This window comes from Protopterus annectens, chromosome 3.part1 (assembly GCF_019279795.1).
Source record: "Protopterus annectens isolate FY-2018-M chromosome 3.part1, PAN1.0, whole genome shotgun sequence".
In the NCBI taxonomy this organism is placed as follows: domain Eukaryota; kingdom Metazoa; phylum Chordata; order Ceratodontiformes; family Protopteridae; genus Protopterus; species Protopterus annectens.
The window spans coordinates 1,913,653,072-1,913,678,114 of record NC_056732.1 but is presented as its reverse complement, the minus strand read 5'-3'; the positions used below and the strand labels follow the sequence as shown (position 1 = coordinate 1,913,678,114).

Sequence of the window (25,043 nt, the reverse complement as noted above, 5' to 3'; positions counted from 1 at the left end):
TAGAGACCCTGTTAGTTGCTCTTATGAGGGGGCTGGAAACAATCAGGTAACAGAGTTAACTGATAAATGAACATATGATAGTGACAAGGGTGGTTGTAGTTGTAAAAATGGTGCCTGCCACAGGTAATATTTATTAACTTATGGCATCTAGGTCCATAGAAGTCATTGTTCTGCTGTACACTTTGCTCTCGTCAGGCCAGCCATTGAGTCCAGTGTCCCCTTTGATATGTATCAGACCCAGGGATATGTAACAACTGGACCATCCACAGAAGTTCCCTACAAATAGAATACATGAAGTAAACCACATATCCAATGCCGACCACCTCATAGCTCTTTCCCTGTACTCTGACGCCTACAGATGGCGGAGATGTGATTCTTTGCCTGGCCTACAGGCATCCTCTGATCTTGAGCTGATGGATTGGTTGCCAAACAAATAGTATCAGAATTACCCGATCTAGCAACCTAAACCTCATCTGTAACATAAATAGGACATGAAGGGACAGGTATATGCCTTGGACACTACCTCTTCTCTGGAACAGGCTTCCCATCCATGTGAAACAGAGTTATTCCATAACCCAATTCGAGTGTAACTTGGACCAGTGGATAGGGGATTGGGAATTTACTTCAGACACAAGTGCCAAGCCAGGAGTAGACAGAATCAGCCTATAAATGCCTGACTACCCTTGCCAAAGCCTACATATACCCCTTAAATAACCGTGGGGTACAAAACTTGTCAGGTAGATTTAGGAAAACGAGCTAGGTTTAAAAAGACCACCCCCTCTGGTTGTTAACCTAGTAATCTCAGATGAACCTGTCCTGTAGAATCTATGCAGCAAATTGCTGTGGTGTGAAAATATTTCTATTCAGACTTCAGACTAAAATGCTATTGTGCAGTTGAGATACACTGTTGACTGTTACTTTATTTTCCACTAATTGTATGCAATATGAGCTTTTGTATAGCAGTAACTGTATGACTGTCTAATGTTTGCTGTGGTTAGTCATGCTGGTACCAGCATAGTTTGTCTCTTTTACATCTCCATTTGGAACCCATTGCTGTATATAGAACAATAAGTGCCATCATTAATAGATGACTTTTCCCGTAAATGGCTGTGAACTTGTACCTTCTGTTCTGTGACAAATCAGTTATCTGTTCTATAAGGAAGGTGTTACTTAAAGTATGGCTGCCCCTTACATTAAGTGAAAAAGGGTGGTTCTAGAAGTGACGCAAGGCACACAGCCTTGAAATAATGTTATGCTTTTTTTATTTATAGACCTAGGAGACTGAGTAAAAGGAAAATGATGAGAAGAGTGGAAACAGGTAAGGCTGGAAACAAAACTCTCTTGATACTCATTTAGGTTTTCTCCTTAATGTGTATTATCATGAAGTAAAACATGAAGTGTCATAGAATATTTAAATGCAGATTGAGACATGCAGCTAAAGCTGAAAGGTGGTGGGGAATGGTAGTTAACTCCCCCACATTACTGTGGTTCTTAAACCTGCATACAGTAAAGTAACGTTTAGCATGGAGTCAAGCTGTCAGAAATTCTGTGGTACTAAAAAAAATAATTGAATGGCATGTTTGCATTATTTTTGAAACACGACACACTATATTTGTTTTTGTTTTATGTCCTGATTCTTTTTAAATTCCATCACCTTACTTTTGTAATGCAGTACTCCATGAAACTGTCAGCTCTACAGCTCTGAGATTTGTTATCTGAGGGATGAATAAAATCAGGCTTTAACAACTTCTCATATGTATCTAGAGCCCCATGCATCATACATAGAGTGGCAACTTACTCCTTACACTGGCTGCTTATTTTGTCCAGTAATAGATGCTTGCTTTGCAGATGTGTGCACTGCATTCATCTGTCCAGCACCATCTCCCATTGGTTCTTAATTAAGTTAACTCAAAATTACAGGGCTGCAGTAGTTAGTGCTGCTGCCTCAAAGATCCTTGCTGACTAGTTCAATCCTGGCTGATATGCCCTATAAGAAGTCTGTATGTTTCCCTGTGCTCTTGTGGTTTTTGCCAGAGTCTACAGTTTGTACTTGGGTCTATATTACTTCATCGAAAACTCTCTTGAACGAATGGCATTTAATTGAAAATGCCGTTCATCAAATTCTTATGTTGTGGGGGGCACCCCCCCCCCCCGCTAATTATGTAAACCAACTCCCGAGATCGCACTATAATGAGGAAAGGGCAAATTTTCCGATCTTCACTGTACCGCAATCTCACTATGAACAGTTCAATGAATGGCATGTTCAATATAAGTGCACCAAAATTGCCGTTTGCGGAACTGAATTTTCAGTGATGTAATTAATAGGGAGCCTTTGCACTTGCATCTTAAAAGACTTGCTGATAGGTGAATTGGTGTGTGGGTGTGTGTTTGTGTTTTCTATCCTGTGGTGAACTGGTGTCCTCCAGAACTGGTTCTACCCTTCTCTCTGTTTCCTGCAGGTATAGTCTGTGACTCCTCTGGTGCCTGACTAGTACAAAGTGGTTACTAAAGCATGAATGGACTGATAACACTGGATGAAAAATGGAGAGGGAGCATACACAGTACTGTGATAATTGCAACATTTCTAATGAAGGCCAATTTATAATAGACTCTGTGGAGTTCATGTTGCAAACATCTTCATTTTTACAGCAAGTAACTTTACCACTGAGATGAAAGGAAAGGCACGCCCTTTTTTGCATTGAACTTAGGTTTGCAGGCATTACCTTCTGCATGTCTGTATGATGCAGCTTCTGACATTGTTTTTCCATTTAGACTTTTTTATCTATTCAGTTACTCTAGAAATGCTGAATTTTTCCCTTGAGAATCTCTGGAGTTTTGTACAGTTTCTCTCGATACTTTACTTTGCTTTTTTGTCTTCATCTAATTAATTTTTTATGTTTTTTTCCAACCACAGAAAGTAGCAAAATTTGGTTTATAAAGTGCAAGAATGTCTCAGTTCAGGCAGCTCCTGCATACTCGTTCTGTCATCCAGAGGCGTCAGTTTTCCTTTGTATAAGATGCTGACTCATCTGTGACTGAGCTCACTGGCTTAGTGGCTGCTGTACAGTTTGATCAACCAACATTTTTTTTATAGTTATAATGGGAGGGAGAGGAGTAAGGGCTGCAAACACCTTGCTGTTTGGTACTGCGTCAAAATTCTGAAATGTCATGGCTGGTAAGTTATAAAAAGCAAGGTAAATTCCTAAAAGTAGTAACATGAAATTTCATGCTAGCCTAATGCACTGGATACAGAGAAGGCAGGATAATATATAAGTGACACGCAAAGGAAAAATGGCTAAGTTACGTTTTATTTATATATGACAGATTGGGGATCATTTTGATTGCCAGTGTGGAGCTGACAGATGTTGCTAACATCTTTCCCAGTGCTGAAGTGTTAACTGAAGTGATTTGCTTGATTACATACCTGAGTGTAGATCAACAGGAACTCCCCATAGCAGGATTACAAGATGTCATTTTTGAAGGCTGTGATGACAGAGATAACAGCAATTCTATATTAGAAGACCACCACTTCCCATGAAAAATTCATAACCTGTTGAAACTGCTGCTGAATCTGTATGAAGCCTAACTGTGATGTAAATGAAGAAGGTAGTAGTAAATCACATTTGCAAACTTTGTGTTCAGAGCTTGCCAAGAAATTAGTGTTGCTAGTTTGAATAAAACTGGAATAGTTTTTTTAAGCACCTTTTATTGAATTATCACTTGTGACATAGGCAAACATATATTTATATAAAGTAATCGAACTATATTAACAAGTTCACATTTATAAATGTTATACATAACATGTATTGTTATATATTATATGCAAGCAACATTATATAAATCTCATTCTTCCTCCAAAACAGTTTCTGCATGTATTATTCCCACAGTCTTCATTTGTTTCTGTACAATTTATTCCTACTGTTTTCCCACTTTCTTGTTCTTTATCTCTGTTACTATATTCACTACTTCAGGTGTAGTTGGTTTATATTTTGATTTCCCTTTTTAGGTAATTGCTTTTTTCGGGAGCCACCAGAATTGAATGTAACAAAGCCTTACTATGTCTAGGCAGTTCAGATCGTGTATCCCAGCTAAAATAAATCATTTCCTTAGTTACACTCATTTACTGACTGTTCCTGATGCCAGCTCATTACACTCCCAAAACACGTTCCCAGTTATTTGTTCTCCATTACACCTCCAACATTTGCCATCTGCCTGAGGAAAAGTTCTTTATAGCGTCTGCTTGGGGTAACACTTCCAAGCAGAAATCCTAAGTGTTCTACATTATGTTGCATGTTTGGGAGCCATACATATGCCTCCCATTGTTTCTTTGTGAATTGCATATTTAATCTCTCATGCCTGTCTTTTCTGACTGCTTCTTATTGATTCCTGGAGTTATTGTGTAATATTTTGTATGTCCTACTTATTATCCCCTCTTTAGTAGCAGCTTCTATTTTAGATTCAATTACAAACTCACCCAACTCGGGTCTGTGCCTGTACTTTGACATCAATCTCTCATAGGGAATGCAATCACTAGCCGGCAGTCCAATTGTCTTCTTGGCCTTGTCCCTTTCTATTACCTTTCCCTGTCTTTGTTTCCAATATCATGATTCCTGTGTCAGCTTCCTCCAGTAGATTCCTTTCCTGTCTTGCCAATTCTCTGTCCCCCTAATTGCAGTCATCCCTGTCGGCAGAATCTATTTTTTCAATTCCTGTGTTGGCTTAGTTGTTGGTGTACTTTCTGCTACTTTATGAATATAATATTCTGTGTAACTGTTATTCTCTGTAAGGATCTGCATCCAGAATCCTGTTCTTTCCTTGTTTCCTGAATTACCCTCTTGCTGCTTTTATTATTTTTATATTTGTTTACTGGGAAACTTCGACTGGACACAAGTCTTTTTTCAGCAGAGGCCCAGGGAGAAATGCTCCAAAATAAAATAGAAGAAATGTTGACATATACATAAAGAAGTTTACATATAACACAGAGAAATGTATCATATTTACACAACATAGAGTAAAAGTATTATGCACATTCGTATATATGTGGGCTCCACATAGATCTCAGAGAAAATGCAAATAAACACTACATTAAGAAAATCTACAAACTAAAAAAATGGTATGTTAATATAGTCATAGCTAAAAATTATTAGACGGCAATGTACATAGGCAAAAATATGAGCTGTAGGCAATATCCTTTCAAATATTTGTACCTTAGTTACAGAGTTAGAAACTTTAAAAAAAAAACAGAAACTAACCATGACTAGTGCAACAGCATAGTTTTGTTTTGGATAAGTGAATTTTAAAGATCAGATGTCAGTTTTCATTATGTCATCAAACGTGGGTTCGGATCTGAACCTCTTATTTGAATCAGCTGTTGTAATAGCTCATGGCAACCAAAAAACTCTCAAGCTCTTCCCTTATCCATAATGTACCCTTCTGAGTTACCTTAAATCTCGTTTGCCTCTTTGAGAAGATGTGTTGTGAAGTAGTTTACTTCATTTGATCTTCAACCTGTGGGAATATGGATCCGTATTGGATCCAAGCCGACAAAGATTACTAGCATCAGCTCCGAGCTCCAGACTCCTTCCCTTACCCATAATACAACTCCCTTGCCTTCTATTCCCAGATCTCATTTGCCGCGATTTGTGAAACATCGTGTCTAGAGCTCCAGCTAGCAGGGTGTTGTTGGATTGTAAGTTTTCTAAAGTTTTCCGTTTACTTAGCCGTTTTAGATTAGTATAGGTACCCTTTTCCCCCCTCCCATCGCTTTGGCATCGTGTGTAGGTTTGTAGTAGTAGTTAGTTAGTGTAGTTTGTCTGTGGTGCCTCCCCCCCCCCTTTTTTTTTAGTCAGTCTAGTGTGGTGAATGGGTTTCTTGTTAGTTATAGGAAGAAAGTTTGTTGTTTGTTCTCTTTGCTTTCCTCTGCAAGCATGGCCGAAAAGCTTATTTTTAAGCATTGCACAGAGTGTGGTCATAAGCTCTCCCCAGAGGATGGTCACACTCTGTGTGTATTGTGTTTAGGTGTGGCCCACCTGAATGTTGATTGTTCCATTTGTGTGGGGTTCAACCCCCGAGCCATGAAGGACAGAAAGGCAAAGTTGGCCCTCAAAGGGATTCTTCCTGCCACTGATTCTCCCTCCTCGGCTTCAGTCACTGCGGCTGCCGTGACTGCCTCTTCTGCTTCTCTTTCTCTGGCCTCCCCTCCCTCCCAGGCTGGGACTCAAACTCTCGCTTCTAAGCCTGTGGTAGTGGAGCAGAGGAGGGGTAGAGAGTGGAGAGAGAGTCGAGGACGAAGGAGAAGAAGAAGAGGTCTCTGGACCTCTCGTTACCAAGCAATTCTGCTCGGATCCCTGACTCCCCTCGGCTCCGGTCTCCGAGGTTCTCCCCGGAGCTGGTGGAGGCACGCCCAGTCTCCCAGGCCTCGGTTCCCTGACCGGCCAGGTCAGAGTCTGTGGCCTAGTCTCGATCGACCTGTTCTCTATCAGACATGGATCTGGATAAGACGATGAGGCGCTTTATCCGTACACAGATCCAGATGGGGATCTTGCCAGCACCCCCTCCCTCAGGAGGGGGTAGCTCGCTTCCCTTTTTTCAGCCTATTGCTCCTTCCCCGATCTGACCTTCGGCTTTGGAGTTCTCTGATCTGAGGTTGGCCTTGGTCGAGATGTTGGCGCCGATGGTCCTCTACGCCGGCAGCTACCTGGAGCATCTCTGATCTGACCAGTTCAGACCCGAACTGCTCTCAGAGCCGGAGCCTGGGGGTCGGATTCGAGGGAGTGGAACCTTTACCATCGGCTCCAACATCTGTCAAGGATTTCTCTCTCGGAGCTCCGGCCACTTTGGGTCTGGCTCCGATTCTCGCATCAGACCCGGGGTGTCCTTATTGGCTTCCCAGGAGATCTGCTGTCCTTCGGCGATCGGTGTGGTAGAACAGATCCTCTCCTCATCTTGGCCCCTGACCGCCCCCTTGGGCTCCACCCAGACCCCATTGGTTCTGTCTGCGGTCCTCATCTTAACAGAGGGACAGCCCATGCCAGAAGGGCCCCAGAGGAACAGATGGCTTGCGAGCGATCCCAAAAGAGCCCCACAGGAGATGTGCCCCGCAAGCATATGTGTAAGAGGAGGCACTTAGATTCCCCTGAGTCCCTAGCCAAGGACACAGACTTAGATGAGGGGGAAGGCTCCCCAAGGTCACCTCCTGATGATGTCTCCTTTGGAGACATCATGGAGATCCTGCACCTGCGGGGAGGTTGGTCTGCCCCCAAGCCCTCCTCTGATGAGTCTGTGTTTCTGGAGGCCTTCGGCACGGGCCCGTCTACGTCTTGGGTGCCCCCCCCCCCCCGTGGATCCTTTAGTGGATTTGATCACCTCGCGGGCGTGGAAGGAACCTGATACCGTGAAGCCGATCCCCAAGCACCTTGATAAGGTTTTGAGTCCCCCTATAGATAGGCCTTCCTGGAACAAAGGCTCCCCAGTGGGCGCCATGGTGGTAGCAGCAGCCACAAAGAGGGAACTTTCTCAGGAAAGTTCCTCGGTCCACCCTCCTGACTGAGAGTCTTGGATGATTTACCGGCTAGAAAAGTGGGTGTATGCTTCAGCTACCTTTTCAAAACGGGCACTGAACTACTCGACCTATGTCACGAGACTCCAATGCTACCTGGTGAAGGAGCTGGAGGATTCTCTACCCAAGTCCATGTCGCAGGAGGACAAGGCTTTGTTCTCTGCGAAAATGGCCACTTTGAGAGCAGTATCGAATATGTCGATGCAACTTCTCTCCCACACAATGGAAGGAGTGGCTAGGGTGGCTGCGTCTGGCTTGTCCATGAGGCGTAATGCCTAGCTCAGGTTGTGCCAATTTACCGAACCCATTAAGGCGTCCTTTGCCAATGCCCCTTATGACGGCTCGACTGTGTTCAGTAAGACCGTCAAGGAGATGCTAGTCCAAAGTGAGAAGGACGGGAAGACGCTGTCTGCTGTCGGGATCCGCTTCTCTAACCCTCAAAGGTCCTTTTCTCAGAACCAGAGGGCAAAAGAAGATTTGGCTCCGGAAGTCTCAGTATTCCTGGGACACTCAGGGCTCTTCTTCCCCCAGAGGCAGAGGGGGACAGAATGAACGTCGGCCCAGAGGCTATTCCCGGGACACTCGGGGCTCTTCTTCCCCCAGAGGTAGAGGGGGACAGAATGAACGTCGGCCCAGAGGCCGAGGGGGTCCGCGAAACTTTGGGTCTCGAGAACCTTTCTCGAACAGATCCGGGCAGCAACCCTGAGGGGTTGCCCGACTGTTCTACTCTGGAGGCAGTTGGGGGACAATTGTCCTTGCACCCAGCGGCATGGGAGTCCATAACGGACCGCTGGGTGCTGCAAATCATATCCAGAGGATATTCTGTCCCCTTCGTGGGTTCTCCAACCCCTCCCAAACACCTCCCAGACGTTTCACCCATGCAAAAGGAGGCAGCAGCACAAGAAATTTCCAAGCTGCTACGAAACGAGCCATCAAAACTGCCAAAGAAAACGGGGGACTTAAGGCCCATTCTTGACCTCTCTACACTGAACCTGTCAGTAGCCAAAGAAAAGTTCCGGATGGTCATACTACAGTCCATCATGCCTTACCTGCAAGAAAGCGACTGGATGTGCTTGTTAGATCTCCAGGATGCTTACTATCACATAAAAATGCACAGAAGCTCCAGGAGGTTCCTCCACTTCCGGCTAGCGGCCAATCATTACCAATTTCGAGCCCTACCCTTTGGTCTCACTACAGCCCCCAGGGTGTTCACCAAAGTGATGGAGGTGGTAATGCTCAACTGAGGCTTCAGTGGATTCAGGTCTGTCCGTACCTGGACGATTGGCTCTTCACTGCTCTCACCAGGTGTCTACTTTTCCAAACCAGGGATTACTTTGACACTTGCCCTGAGTTTGGGTATCACAATTAACACAGTCGAATCTCTACTAGAGCCTGTACAGGTGATAGACTACATTGGTGCCAGGATAGACACACTCCAGGGAAAAGTGTTCCTGACCTCAGAGAGAGTTCAAAATCATGTCTCCCTAATTTACCGTTCTTTTCTCCCGACAACGGAATCTGTATTGAGGGCCCTAGGCTTGATGGTGGCGACCATAACTCTCCTCCCATGTGCCCAACTACACATGCGGATTCTTCAGTGGACTTTGGCGGTTCAGTGGTCCCTGTTGGATTTGCCACTGACCTGTCCTATCCACTTAAGTCAAGTGTGTCGGTCGTCCCTCATATGGTGGATGAGCTCTCCGGACATTTTGGAGGGACGACCCTTCATTCCAGCCCCGGCCCAAGCCACAGTGGCCACAGATGCCTCCCAACCCGGGTGGGGGGGCATTGTTCGGGCAGGACAGTCCAAGGCCTGTGGTCCCCTATAGAGATCAGTTTGCATATCACTGTCTTAGAGATGAAGGGCAGTCCTTTTAGCGTTGCAGGCCCTTCATGCCTTTTTTCCTTTGAATCAGACACGTTGGTAGTCTGGTACATCAACAAATAGGGAGGGACCAGATTTTATCCCCTTTGTCGCGAGGCCCTGAGAGTGTGGGAATGGGCGATCTCCACTGGTCACTTTCTTATCACAATGCGCATTCTGGGACGGTCCACCATTCTAGTGGACAAGCTAAGTTGGACCATTTTGATGCCTTACGAGTGGTCTCTGAATCAGTCAGTAGCGGAACAGATCTTCGGCTAGTGGGATCAACCTTGCTGCGATCTCTTCGCATCTCCTTCCAATGCGAAATGTAGCAGGTTTTTTGCTCTGAATCCCCTGCCGGGGGAGTCCCCCAGAGACGGTCTAGTTCATGCTTGGTCTTCTGTATGCTTACCCGCCAGTCCCTCTCATTCTGAAGTTTCTGCAGAAAGCTTGTTGACTGGGGAGCAAGGTGATTCATTGTCCCATGCTGGCCTCGCCAGGTATGGTTTCCCTTCCTTTGGTCTTACCTTCTGACTCCACCTTGGATCCTAGATCCCTTTCAGGATCTGATTTCACACCCATCGGGGGGTGCCTCATCTGAATCTGGACAGCCTGAAGCTCATGGCTTGGCTGCTCCAGTTCCCGTGATTGCTAGGACTCCTAGACTTTCCTCCTCTTAAGTCTATTTTGGTATCTGCTAAGTCATCAACCAGAAAGGTTTATCGCAGCAAGTGGAAATGCTTTTCTTTCTGGGCCTCCCAGAGGAGTTTAGATCCTTTCACGGCTCCTATGTCCGCTATTCTTGATTTCCTAGCTGATATTTTCCAGCATGGGGCTAGTTCTTCTACTGCCAAAGTTCAATTGGCTGCCATTTCTCATTTTCATGTGGGTGAGAATTCCGCATCCTTGGCATCTTCTAGACTGTGTAAAGCCTTCATCAAAGGCACTTTTTTGCTACACCTCCCAGTCAAAGATCCTGTCCCCTTGTGGCACCTTACTATGGTTCTCCAAGTTCTGGTCTCTCCGCCTTTCGAGCCTGCTGCTACTGTTGATCTAAAATTTCTGTCGTGGAAAACAGCTTTTCTGGTTGCTATTACCTCTGCTAGGAGGGTTTCGGAATTACAGGCCTTGTCCATAAAATTCCCGTACGTGATAGTTTCCCTTCGAACCAATTCATCCTTTCTTCCTAAGGTGACGTCACCAGTCAATATCAATCAGACTATAAACCTGCCTGTATTCTTTCCCAGTTTTACCAACAAGATGGAACACAAACTACACATATTGGATATTCACAGACAGTTACGATTCTATTTACACAGGACAAAATATTTTCGTAAATCTGATCAATTGTTTGTTTCATTCTGTAGACCCTTTTTGGGCAAACCTATTTCCAGGGTCACGATAGCTATATGGATTTCTTCATGCATCCTGCAGGTCTACAAGGACAAAGGCATGTCTCCTCCAGGTCAGGTTAAAGTTCTTTCCACTAGGTCCATGGCTACATCTGCAGCTTTCTGGTCTAGGGTGTCTTTAGATGACATTTTCTTGGCAGCTACTTGGTCCTCATCTCATACGTTTATCTCCCATTATAAATTGGATTTGACATCTAGAAGGAGAGCATCCTTTGGCTCTGCGGTGCTCAGGAATATCCTTCCATGAGGGCCACCCAGGAGTTTAGTAGCTGGGGACTCTGTCCCACAGGTTGAAGATCAAATGAAGTAAACTACTTCAGATAAAGAAATTATGTACTCACCATAACATCCCATCTGAGTAGTTGTACTTTGTCTTCAACCATCCCTCCCTCCTTCTCCCGGACCTTTGGCGCATGTTCAGCCTACTGGCTATAAGTATAGGTCACAAGTAAGTTATCAGGTCGGGTTATAAGTGTAAGTTCGGCAAACTCTATCTGGGGATAGAAGGCAAGGGAGGTGTGTTATGGGTAAGGGGAGGAGTCTGAAGCTCGGAGCTGGTGCTAGTAATCTTTGCCAGCTCGGATCCGATATGGATCCATATTCCCACAGGTTGAAGACAAAATGAAGTGCAACTACTCAGATGGAACGTTATGGTGAGTACATCTTATTTTTTCCAATTGCTCTTGAACAGCTAAATTAATTTTTCTGTTATTTTTACCTTTTAAAACTCTAAACTCCTTTGAATATTTTTAATTAAATTATATTCTATCTCCTTACTTTAGCGGCAGCCTATTTTTTTCTATAGTTTAACATCTTTTTGCCTTCTAACCTTTTTTGTATGAAAGTACATTACAATACTATTGTTGGTATCTTTTCTTCTACACTTTCTACTGTAACCTTCTTTCCTATTTTTTGCAAATTTTCTTTTTAGTCCCTATATTTTCTCTCTTGCATATAAAAAAAGTTTACTATTCTTAGTAGAATATTCCTTTTCTCTTCTTACTGGAATTTTTTGGCTGTAGTAATGGCAGATCAAGATAAGCTGTCTGGCTCTAAAAAGTGTGAGAAATGCGGTCACAAAATACCTTTTAGTGACTTGCATACTTTGTGTGTGTGTGTATTGCCTTGGTTCCCTTCACCTTCATTTGGACTGTGCTATCTGTCATGCCTTCAAACACAGGGCCTTGGTTGAATGCAAAAATAAACTTTATATTAAAAGTTTTTTTTTGCCTTCCTTCTTTGGCGAGGCAATTTCTGGAGTTGCACCAAAAGGAAAAGAAAAGTCTAGGCAATCTAGCCCTGTGTCCTCCAAAGTTTCAGACAAAGGAAGAAAAAGATGTTTTTTTGGAGCAGACTACTCCCTTGGATCCAACTACGAAAAAGATCAAGACGTCGGATCCGACAACTTCATCGGATCCGAAGGCAAAAAAAGCAGGAATCTGTAGACCTATTTCTGATCCAACCAACCAGGCAAGAAGGACACCCTCCTATGATCTCATTTCTTCTAGAGTTCCATCTCCCTTCCTGGAGAGACCTAATTCTCTTTCAATCATGTTGACTCACTGTTCCAGGAGTCTCACCGAAGAAGACACGGAGAGATTTGTGAAGAAGATTCTCTGGGTGCAGGGTGTGTCAGGGTCTCCTTCGGCTCCTACCTCTTCGAGTCAGGAGTTCCATACATCATCTACCCCGCCACGTCTTCCTTCTCTAACTTCTATCAAAGCATCAGAGCCATCGGATCCTAGGATTTTTTTCCTTGGATCTGTTTGCTCCGAGTTCTTTGGCCCAGTTGGAACCGGAGACCTCTCGGAGCCAAAGCGACCTTGTAAGAGTAAAGGTGACTGATTTGGCCCCAAGATTTTTGGGGCCAACTCTACTCCTTGGAGCCTCAGCTCAGACCAGTTTGGCTCCAGCTTCGAACTCTGGGAGAGTGTCCTCCAAGTGGGAGGGGTCCTGACAGATCTAAGATCCCTTCCTTCTCAAGGACAATCAGCCTTTGAGGCTCTGGAGAGAGGCACGTCTGCTTCTGCAGCTCAGACACTGTTCTTACCCCCTTGGAACAGCAACCTTCATCTTTGACAACTTTGCATACGGCCCTCAGGTGCAAAGGGCACCAAAACCTCAGATTTCCCAACAGGGTACCCCCACCTCTTCTAATACCTATCCGGAACATCCCAGTGAAGAGGTAGAGGTTCTTAAGAAGACTTATAAAAGGAAGCACCTGGCCTCCACTGAGGAATCCATCACCGAAGACACGGACGTTAAGGGGGAAGGTTCCCCAAGGTCACCTCCTGATAATACCTCTTTTGGAAACATCCTAAAAATCCTAAAACAGAGAGGTGGTTGGTAGTCTAGCAATCCTTCTTCTGAGGACTATATATCTAGTGGTGTTTGGTGCCCATCCATCTACCTACTGGGTGACCCCACCTGCCGATGAGCTCATTGAGTTGATCTCTTGATGGGCATAGAATGCTCCAGACTCCATTGCACCTATTTGCCAGAGACCAACTAAATTTATTACGGCCCCAGAGGACAAACAGTTCTGAACAACAGGTGTACTGGTAGATGCCATGGTTGTGGTGGCAGCCACCAAGAAGGAACTTGTCGAGGAAGGTTTTTCTGTCCATCCTCCTAACAAGGAGTCCAGGGTGATGGATAGATTTGGGGAGCATGTTTACGCATCAGCAACCTTTGCTCTAAGGTTCCTGAATTATTGCTCAGATTTTATGATATTGCAAAGTGATTTGATCAATGAGCTATCAAATACCCTTTCAGGAGCCGTGTTTGAGTAAGTTCGATGTTTGAAATTTAAAAAATATAATAAAAAAAATAAATAACTATACTTGCTTAAACGCTATAGGCAGCCTCCCCTGCACTTCCCATGTGGGGGGCTGTGCCCCCCTCACACCCCCACTACTTAAATATTCCTACTCCGAGATCGCACTGCATTGAAGTAAAGGGAAAATATTCCCTACAGTGATTTCTGTTATGCGCGCAACGTTTCGACCAATCGGGTTCGCTCAGTACTCGTTCGCTGTTTACAATTTTCGATCACGCAATAGGAACCCACCATGTCTAACTCCTCCATGAGGCTCGTTTCTCATGCAGCTGAAGTAATGAGTAGACCAGCGGGTTCAGGCATATCTAGAAGGAGACATGCCTGGATGTGCTTATGTGACTTCATGGACCCTTTCATGTCTTTGTCATTGCTCTTTTTAACAGCTCTTCCCTATTCGGCCCTAAAGTTAGAGAAACCTTGTCCAGGTGTGAGAAGGATGGGAAGACCGTATATGCTGTGAGTGTCCATTTTTCCATTCCTCAGAGATCTTATTCTAGGAATCGGAGTAGTAGTGGAAATATGTGGTTCAGGAAATCTCAAGGGTCTTTTCAGAACACACGTGGAAGTAGTCCCCCTAGAGGCAGAGGGGGGAACTCCAATGGAAGACGCCACCCTCGCCACCTAGGAGGTCCACAAAATCAAGGGTCCAAAGATGCTTTCTTTGGTAGACCCTTCCAGCACACCCAAAATAGGTCCAATTTTCCTACTCTGGAGGCAATCGGGGGTTGATTGTCCCTGCACCAGAGAACCTAGTTAGAAACAACATCCGATACATGGGTGCAGAGGATTATTTCCAGAGGATACTTTATACCCTTTTCTCTTTCTCCTCCCAAAACAGAAAAATCCCCGATGCTCTACCCAGTCAGAGGGATCAGGCAGCCATTCAGATTCAAAGGCTGCTAGAAAGAGTCATCCAAGAGGTTCCCCCAGACCAGAGAGAATCTGAGACTTACTTATAGGTTCATAGGTAGGTACTAGGCTATCGGCCCAAGGGCCTATGTAAGCCTAGCCAACAAGGTTCCCTGGCTTATGCCACCCAAGAAAGTTATTTTCCTGTGCCACTGTCGAGCAGTGACACAGAAGTGATCCCCGGTGTGTATTTCCTATTTCCCATCCACTCATCAAGATTTTTCTTGAAGAGTGCTAATGAAGAACTTTGCTTGACATAGATGGGTAGCCTGTTCCAGAGTATGGGAAGTGTCTGGAATAGGAATCTATTCCAGCATGTCCTGTTTATTGTGGTGACAAGGTTTAGGTCCCTAGAGCATGTAGCTCGGAGGGATTGGGATTTCTTTAGGTGTAGCATGTCCAACAGCTCTGGGTTTGACGCAGCTTTATATGTTAGGCAGAGATCACCTCAGAGTAGGCGATATGCTATGGAGTAAAGCTGGAGTTTTTTGAGACGGTCAGTGTAGGGCATTTGTTTGAGTCCAGTAATCCTCTTTGTGAGGTACTTCTGTGGCCTTTCCAGCTGCTGCAGATGTCTTGTGAGGTACATTCCAAAAGGGGCGTTGTACTCTATAATGGGTCTAATGAGTGTCGAGTAGAGGGGAACGATGACCTCTTTTTTTCCTGGATGAGAACCCTTTTATGATGAGGTGTGCCACGTAGAAGGACTTCCTGACTACTGTGGCGATGTGACTATCAAAGGAGAGACTACTGTCCACCTGGGTCCCAGTCACACATTCGGTGTTAAGTAGATTGCTGCCTATGTGGTAGTTCATGGGTACAGAGTTTTTACCAAAGGGGATGACACTGCACTTTTTGGCAATGAGTTTGAGGCCATGGCTCTGACACCATGCATCTGTCTCGGAGAGGCCCTTCTGTAAGATGTTCACATCATTTGGGGCTTGACTATGGCTCCTAGTTTGCAGTCATCTACGAACTTCATTAGCCAGAGGCCTTCTGTGTTAGCCTGTACTTCAGAGAAGTAGATACCAAACAGGAGCGGTTCCAGGAGGGAACCCTGTGGTACTCCACTTGTCACTGGTTTGAGGTCAGATTTGGAGTCTGCAACTTTTACAGTGTGGGTTCTGTCAGTGAGCCAGTTGGCAACCCATCTTGTGACGTAGGGATTTATGCCTAGTTTATTGAGTTTAGCTATAATTCCAGAATGGGGGATGGTGTCGAAAGCCTTGGCGAGGTCAAGATAGGCTGTGTGAATCACTTTACCCTCATCTACAGCTTTGGTGACTGCCTCAAAGAAGTCGATCAGGTTCAGGAGGCATTTTCTGCCTTTCACAAAACCGAACTGGGTGGGATCCAGAGTTTGGAGGTTACCGATGTCTTTGTTTATGAGTTCCATGATGAGCCTGGTCTGCAAGGCCATGGAACGTATCGTCAGGCTAATAGGTCTATAGTTCCTGGGATCAGTGGTGGCTCCCCTTTGTGGAGTGGGATAACTGTTGCTGTGCGCCATTCAGTGGGCACAAAGCCTGATGCGAGGCTATTATTGAACATGGTGCTTAAGTGAGGAGCCAGTTCATTCTGAAGTTCGTGTAAAACACAGCCTAGGATGTTGTCCGGTCCCATGGATGCTGTGTTTTTGGCTTTAGAGAGTGCAGCTTTCACCTGCGTAGTTGTGATTACAGGGACTCTGCATTATTCCTGTATAGATATGGGCCCTTTAGGGGGTGAGGGGGGGTAAAGTTAGCACTGAACCAATCTGCCAGGATGTAGGCAATATCAGTTGGTTCTGTAATTTTCGTGCCTTTGTGCTGTAACTCAGAGCAGATCTGGGTGTTGCCATTGAGATTCTTGACATAGCTATAGAATGCTTTGTGGTTCTCAAGGTTCTTTTTTGTATCAAAGAAGACGGGGGGACTGGAGACTGATTTTGGATCTCAGCAAATTGAACAAATCAGTTTGACACAGCAACTTCCTGATTGTCACAGTTCAGTCCATTCTTCTTTCTTGGAAAAGGACAGTTGGATGTGCTCTATAGATGTTGAGGATGTGTCTTACCACATAAAGATGGACAGAGGATCCAAAAGGTACTTGCGCTTCTGGCTAGGAGCCAGTCATTACCAGTTCAGAGCACTGCCCTTTGGTCTCACCACAACCCCCAGAGTTTTCACCAAATGCAAGGGGCAGTGGTAGCAGCTCATCCCTACCAGACATCTACTACCAAAAGCAAGAGTCAGTGTTATCCAAACTTGTTCCAGTCTGGGAAGAACTATAAATAATGAGAAGTCATTACTAGAAGCCTCTGAATGTTTAGAATTCATAGGGGCAATTCTAAATTTCTACAGAAAGCGAGCAGGTTGAAGAGCAAAGTAATCCTTATTGCACCATACTGGCCTCATCAGATTTGATTTCCCTTCCTTTGGCTTCATTTACTGACACAACTGTCGACTCTAGATCCAAATCCAGACCTTCTGTCTCACCCGACAGGCATGATTCATCCAGACATTCCAAACCTAAAGCTCATTGCTTGGCTTCTCCAATTCCATTAATAGCCAGACAAGCTATGCTCCCTTCTCCAGTCTGTCGCATTATATACATAAACTGTACTCCTAGTTAATGGAAGACAATTATGGAAGACATTTGTTTTCTGGGCACAACAGAATGATCTAGACCCATTCTCAGTCCATTTCATAGGATCCTTGAATTCTTAGCCTTATTGTTTAATAAAAGAGCAGCTTCTTCTACATTAAGGGTACAGTTAGCTGCAGTTTCCAGTTTTCACATTGGATATCAGCGATCTTCATTTGCTTCACACAAACTCTGTAAAGCTTTTCTAAGAGGAACTGTTTTGCTTAAATCCCCTAATAAAGACCCTTCTCTTCATTAGATCTGACTGTGATGCTGCAAGAAATTATACAGTCCCCCTTCAAACCTGCAGCTGCATATGATCTGAAGTTCCTTTCTTGAAAAACTTTATTTTTAGTAGCAGTAACATCTGCAAAAAGAATTTCATCGATTTCGGGCGTTGTCATCTCAACCACCATATTTGAACTTTCATAAAGACAGGGTTGCATTATGTACTAATCCATCCTTTTTGCCTAAAGTAGTGTCTGATAACAATATCAACCAGTCCATTAATCTACCAGTGTTCTTTCCGAGGTTTTCAAATAAAGGTGAGTACCTGCTACAGTTACTATGTTTTTACCTTCACAGAACAAAAAGTATACGAACATCTGACTAGGTTTTTGTCTCCTTTTCAGATGTAAAATTGGGAAAGCAAGGATTGCAAAGTAATCCTTGATCTAGAGGGATCACAGATTGTATTTCTTACATTTACAAAAAATGAGGTCTGAAATTCTCTAAACCTTTGCAAGCCCATTCAGTCAGCACCAATGCAACTTTGTCACTATTTTGGTCTAGAGCATCTATGGATGATATATGTGCAGCTGCTACTTCGGCTACCATTACTCATTACAAATTGGTCTCCAGGGGAGGAGCTTCCTTTGGCTCAATAGTTCTGAGGAACATACTTCCATGAGTCCACCAAGGTATAAGGTAGCTGGGGACTGTGTCCCACAGGTGTGAGGACAGAATGAAAATTGACAGCATCAGATAAAAAGTTATGCACTCACCATAATGTTCCATCTATGTTGTCCGTTTTCATTCTTTCTCTAACAACCTACCCTCAATCCCCCAACCTTGCTACTCCTGTAAGAGTGAGTGTTCCTAAATTATTTCCCTGTACTGAGTTACTGAGTTCCAGAATAAGTTTCGCCTTTTTCTTGCTATACTTAATTGTACATAAACGTGTGTGTGTGTGTGTGTGTGTGTGTGTATGTATATGTGTATATATATATATATATATATATATACACACACACACACACTCACACTCTATATAGAAAATGTGTGTGTATATGTGTGTGTGTGTGTGTGTGTGTGTGTGTGTATGTATGTGTATGTATGTATGTATATAATATATATATATATATATATATATATATATATATATAGTGTGTGTGTATGTATGTGTATATGTGTGTGTGTGTGTGTATATATATATATATATATATATATATATATATATATATATATATATATATATATATATATATATATATATATAGATATATATATATATGTGTGTGTGTGTGTATATATATATATATATATATATATATATATATATATATATGTGTGTGTATATATATATAAAATATTTTTTATTTCCTATATCTAGCAGCAAACAAGATCTGAGGTAACTTAGAAGGGTGCATTACGGGTAAGGGAAGAGGTCAAGAGTTTTTTGGTTGCCATGAGCTTTAGCAACAGCCGTTTCATAGGTTCATAGGTTTATAAAATATTTTTTATTTCCTATATCTAGCAGCAAACAAGATCTGAGATAACTTAGAAGGGTGCATTACGGGTAAGGGAAGAGGTCAAGAGTTTTTTGGTTGCCATGAGCTTTAGCAACAGCCGTTTCATAGGTTTATAAAATATTTTTTATTTCCTATATCTAGCAGCAAACAAGATCTGAGGTAACTTAGAAGGGTGCATTACGGGTAAGGGAAGAGGTCAAGAGTTTTTTGGTTGCCATGAGCTTTAGCAACAGCCGTTTCATAGGTTCATACTAGGCTATCTGCCCTAGGGCATTTATAAGCCTAGCCAGAATGTGTTTGGCTTTCACCACCCATTTTAAATTTATTTTGCTATGCCCTTTTTCGAGGTTAGTATACTGTGCCTCTGTCTAACAGTGACACAGAAGTGATACCCGGGGTAAACCTACGATCTCCCATCCACTCATCAAGATTCCTCTTGAAGAAAGTCAATGAGGGACTCTGCCTAACCTGGACTGGGATTTTATTCCAGAGTGAAGGGAGCCTCTGGGTTATGAATCTGTCCCTCCAGCATGTCCTATTTATTTCAGTGCTGAGGTTCAAGCCTCTCGAGCGCGTAGCTCGATGGGATTTGGATTTTCTGAGGTGCAGCATGTCCATTAATTCCGGGTTGGACATGGCTTTATATCTGGGGATTGGATCTGAACCCACAGGTTTGAGGACACATGAAAAAGGACAACATAGATGGAATGTTATGATGACTACATAACTTTTTTTTTTTTTTTTTTTAAATGATATAACTTATTAGTAGAAATTAAATCCGTAGGCAGTGTATTCCAGATTTTAGCTTTACTGTCTGAGAAGGTAGAGTCTCCTGCAGCATTGTTGGTTACATTTATTAGCTATTGCTATAGTGTAGGACATAATTAGTGGAGTAGGGGTGTAGGAGATTTGAAGGGTAGGGATAATTTTAGGTTTGTTTAGAATTTTTTCAGTCATAGTAAGTTGGTTATACAGTAAGAGTTGAAGTTCTAACCAGTTGGTTGAGTGCTATGCAGTTATGTGACCTGAATGAAGAGTCTGTGGCAAACCTTTTTATTATAACATGAGTCTAGTTTTGAGATTTCTTTGTTATTTAGAATTGGAGAGGCATAGATGAGAGTTGAGATGAGATGTATTTGTGCAATGGTTGATTTTTGTATTATTTGTAAGATATTGGGCAGGATTCACAAAGCCTCCGTGTAAGAGTTATAACTCATACACGGAGTCTGCAGTTAAACGGAGTGATGTCAGCATTCTCTGCATATTCATGAGAGCATGCTGAATCACACTTAAGGCCAACACGGTCCGTGTAAGACAGTAGGGGGTGTGTCCGTAGGCCGAGCCCTGTAAGCGGACACGCCCCCAGAAGAGGAAAAGTACCCAAAGTAAACACCCACGACAGAGTCCACGGAAATGTGAATAAACAGAACACAACACATGCCCCCACAGACTATAAACAGAAAACATATAAATAAACACGTTTTATATTTTTTTTAAATTGTAAAAATGTTTAACAGTGAGTGCGCTCATTTGCACGGGCGTGCCCGTAGCGCAGCTACAGTTAGCAGTCAGTGGGAAAGCATATAAGAACTAAATATGCAAAATAAGCCAGGAAGCAATAGCGTAGCGGTAGAGATGTTGGCTGAAGAGCAGGCATTCATGGTTCGAGCCCCCACAACACCAATTTGTTTTTTTAGCAAAATAAGCAGGAAACAAGTCCCTGACAAATATGTACACATAAAACCACAATTTATGTAAAATGTAATGAAATAGCCCATTTATATTGAAGAAATGTGAGGTAACAAAAGAATAAAAAATGCCAGATGTGCTCATAGCTGAGCTACAGTTTAACAGAGTGAGTGCATCTGCCCGTAGATGAGCAGTGGTTTAACTGGTGCAAAATGAGTGCCTGTAGCTGAGCAGTGGTCTAACATGCTAAATCTATGTGCCCCTAACTGAGCTGAGCGTAATATGCGTGCCGATAGCCAAATGAGGCTTAAAGCAGTGTACCCCGTTTGCACGGAGCTGCGCACCGCGCAAACAAGCTAACCAACGGGCAACATTGGCAAGCCGTATCAAAACTGCCTTTACACAGACACACCCCTCAGCATGTCTAGACAGTCATGAAAAATAAAAAGCGGTGGCCAGGTTCGAACCCAAGATACTATACACCATAGTCAAGGTACAGAACCACTAAGCCATGACAGCAGTACCTTTTAAATGCAATAATAGCTAATATATAGGAATGAATACAAACTAGAGCATGACAATGCAGGTTTACTGAAGTTGATACAATTCCAAAATGGCCAATCACAGATATGTGCAGGAAAAACTGACTATATAAGCCACATAGGCGGGAATACACTGACTATATAAGCCCCATAGGCGGGAATACACAACCTAAATGATTGTAGAACTGACCTGCAGGCAGAATGACATGAGTAGGAGAGGGTAGTTGCTTTCGAGCACAGAGGTGGGGTGTTGAGGAGTCCAGGTACATGGTCTGGCTCCTAGTCCGTAATCATGAGGCCCAACTCATGTAGAGCCAGGTCCTCTGGGGAGCATACAGGGCCGAGGCGTGGGACCGGTTGGCTCATGATCTCACCAGTGCCACAGGGATTCCAAGGACTGGTGAGCAGGTCCGTCACCACCATGCGGACCTGAAGAGACGCAAGCAGGACCAACTGAACCTTTGGATCCAGGAGGCCTGGCAAACGCCCAACGCCCCACTACTGAGTAAGTAACATTTAATTATGTATGTAAGAAATTAAACTAGCTGATATTATGGAGATGTGTATTCCAAAATTACTTCATTTATATTACAGCTGCAGGTGTCCGTTCTGCGAACCGCAGAGCCTATGGCGATAGGCTGGTGCGGTTGCGCCACCAGGCAGGTCAGTAATCCACTGTCAGTAACTGTAAAGAAATATAAAGGTATGACAGTCAGCAAAAGAGTGCAGTGTAGTCAGTAAGGAATAAAATCTGCAAGTAACAGTGTGAAAGTGTCTGCAAGTATTGCTTGATTACAAAAGTGTGTTTCAGCCTGTAAGTTAAACCAAAAAATGAAACTGTCTGACATATATTCTGAAATAAAAATGCCCTACCTGTAAGAAAATAGTACACAACCTGCAGCAGGCTGAAAAGTATAGCTGCAGAAGATGATGAAATCACATGTGTGAAATATATCCCTGTGGAAATACTGAAACATGACAGAAGTGGGACTGCTGGAAAGGATTGTAATAACTACAGGTAAAACGTGTCAATAAAGCCTAGAAGTAAGTACCATTCTGAATAGTAAAATGAAAGCAAGTGTGAGAAAGTGTCATGAATCCAGCAATACAGTAGTAATAACCCCTGAATAAAGTATACTGCAGTCAAGACAGAATGAAATGCATGTGAGATTCAAAACCAAACAGCGAAATCTGTTCAAAGTGTTGCTGCATCTGGAATGTGTATCCCAAAATCTGGATATGTTGCTCTCAGTCTGCAATATGCAGATAGGATGATTGTCTGATATACCAAACATCCACACTTGCCTACAGCTATATAAAGCAAATGTAGCAGGATGATGTAGCTGAACAAAGCTAGATATGAATGTATATGAAGAACAATAAAATGTATATTGATGTTGCAGTAACAGTCCTATCACCAAGTTGAAATAGTTATCATATAGGAAACTGTAGTTAGAACAGTAGTGTGTATATAACTGTAGCTATTAGAAATGTACAGCATATGTATTGTTATTCGAAGGTGTTAATATTACTTTCTTTACCCCACCCTATAACCACATATAACCCATTCCACGTTGAAATGGTATGTGCAATCACAATTAACACCCCTGGACGTTTGTCCTGTTGGGTCATATATATTTGCATGTCCGTTGATGCATCTGCCCTGTTCATACATCCACACCTGATGGCCTGTTGCCATCAATTAACCCTGCATGTTGTTGGACTGTGTATTTCTGTTCAAATTATGCATGTGTTATGCACGCTGTTCAACGGTGTGAATATCTGGGTGTTTAGTTAATGGGAATACTAATGCATGCTGTTACAACTAATTGTGAATGGTATTATATGTCACTAACACAAACTGTCATGACATAATGCAAAACATAGGACGACAGGGAAGGCGGGTTCCAGCGGACCCACCTCAGCTGGCGAGTGCACCTGGCACTAGTGCCGAGTCCGGACCCTCCTCCGGTGGCCCTGTGCCACCTGCGGGTGGAAGCGCTACAGGGGATGGGGCTCGCCCCCCCTGCAAGTGTGGCCGGAGGAGAACCACCACTCACCCTCCGTAGCGTCCGGAGTGTGGTGCGTAGGGAGATTCGGGATTTTGTTCTCGAGCCCCTACGCCAGCTCGAGGCACGGGTGGCGCAACTAACGGGCATGCCTGTTGCCCGGCCTACACAGCCCCAGCACAGCCCCATCCTGGGCAGTGAAGGAACAGTGGCAACTGCCTATGGGTGGGGATATCAGTTCCACTGTTGCCATCTGTGGGCTCATGGGCTCTGGATATCCAAACCTCCGTCCCCGTCAATTGTGTAACCCCCCCACACGTGTCATACACCACCCCTGTATGCATCTTGTTTGTCTTGTCTGTTTACCTACCCAACCTACCTCCCCAGCTGTACTGACTTCCTTCACCTGACATACCACTCTCACCTGAAAAAAAAAAAAAAAAGGGCACTCTGTACCCACAAAAAATTACGCCCCATACATAGCTGCCCATTCCACACACATGTCTGCTGGACATGGAACCTATCAATTACAATTGGATGTACAACAAGTATTATTATTGTCCTGACACCTCTCTCAGGGGTGGAAGGTTTCAAATGTCACTCCAAATTACATACATATGCACAGCTGTTGCTGATGAAGAAATGGGCAGCTATGGGCCTTACCTGCATCCATCCTGCGCATCCCAAGCTTGCTTCCCTACTGTCTTACCCTGTTTGTGACCCCTTTTTCACCACTTTCCTGTCTCCCCATTTTCTTTTCTTTCAAAGAAAATAGCGCGGGTGTGCACCAGAGTAAGCACCGTTAAGCGGTTGTAAGCGGGTGTGCGCTTGTGTGCGCGGAGCTGACCACCAGTGTGCATGCGTGAGCTCTGCGCAAACCAGCGCTAATCCGGTTACAACTGCTTAAAAGTGCCTTAGTCACTTTGATTGACAGGTCCTGTACTCGGTTCAAAAGCAAAATAAAATCCCGCTGTCAGTCCCGAACCCAGGACCTTGGAAACACTAGTCTGTACGACCTACCACTAAGCCATGACTCTTATACAAAAACATTGTGCTAAAATAAATATAACATGTAATAGTAGGGATGAATGTAAAGGGAATATAGGATGTGTAGTACACAAAGCATGTCATTTAAAATTACTGTCAAAACTACTGGATTTCCATAATAGTAGTATGTGAACAGAAACAGCCATGCTAGTTGGCAGCTTGTAGATAATAAGGTCAGTTAAAGTACATATATAAATGTATGTATATATATATATATATATATATATATATATATATATATATATATATATAGTTGTAGGAGTCAATGTGCATACACACTTGCTACAGGGAACATGAGAGAGGAATGGAGAAATGTGAATATACAACACAGCCTGAATCATGAGAGAGATACTAACCTTTGCACTCACAGAACACTGTCCACAGCATACCAGCATGGTCCCCGCCCTCACAATTTGAAAGGGCAAAGCCTATCCCACATACCCTTTTATAGCACTGACCTGAAATCACAGTGAGAACTGCAATCAGTACACAACTGGCTGTATGCAATTAGCAAATGCTGGCTTATAATTGGTGCAGAGGCCATCACATGGACCTATGCAGATACCTACAAAAGCATCCAGTGCTAACACTCCCCACATGCAATACATTCATTGCATTGTCTGTAAGCAGACAGAGGGAGGCGAAGTGAGAGAGAGAGCAAAAAAAAAAAATTAGACACTGTGACTCTGTCACCCGAAGCTGTCAGTACTGACAGTAGCAGCAGCAAGCAGAAGCTGTGGTAACGCAACCAGCTGCGACAAACACAGGTAATGCAAAGTAGCAGGTTAATAGTGTGCA

The 25,043-nt window shown here is 43.7% G+C and overlaps 1 protein-coding gene across 4 annotated transcripts in view; it reads left to right on the top strand.

Moving 5' to 3' along the window:
* Positions 1–25,043, top strand: part of LOC122798823 (ubiquitin carboxyl-terminal hydrolase 2-like) — a 1,648,319-nt gene that overhangs the window by 21,772 nt on the left and 1,601,504 nt on the right. For all 4 annotated transcript variants that reach the window (XM_044067950.1, XM_044067948.1, XM_044067949.1 and 1 more), the window contains one exon: positions 1,272–1,318. In XM_044067950.1, coding sequence (XP_043923885.1) covers positions 1,297–1,318 — 22 coding nt within the window. In that variant the 5' untranslated portion in view covers positions 1,272–1,296. The remainder of the gene's footprint in view (positions 1–1,271; positions 1,319–25,043) is intronic.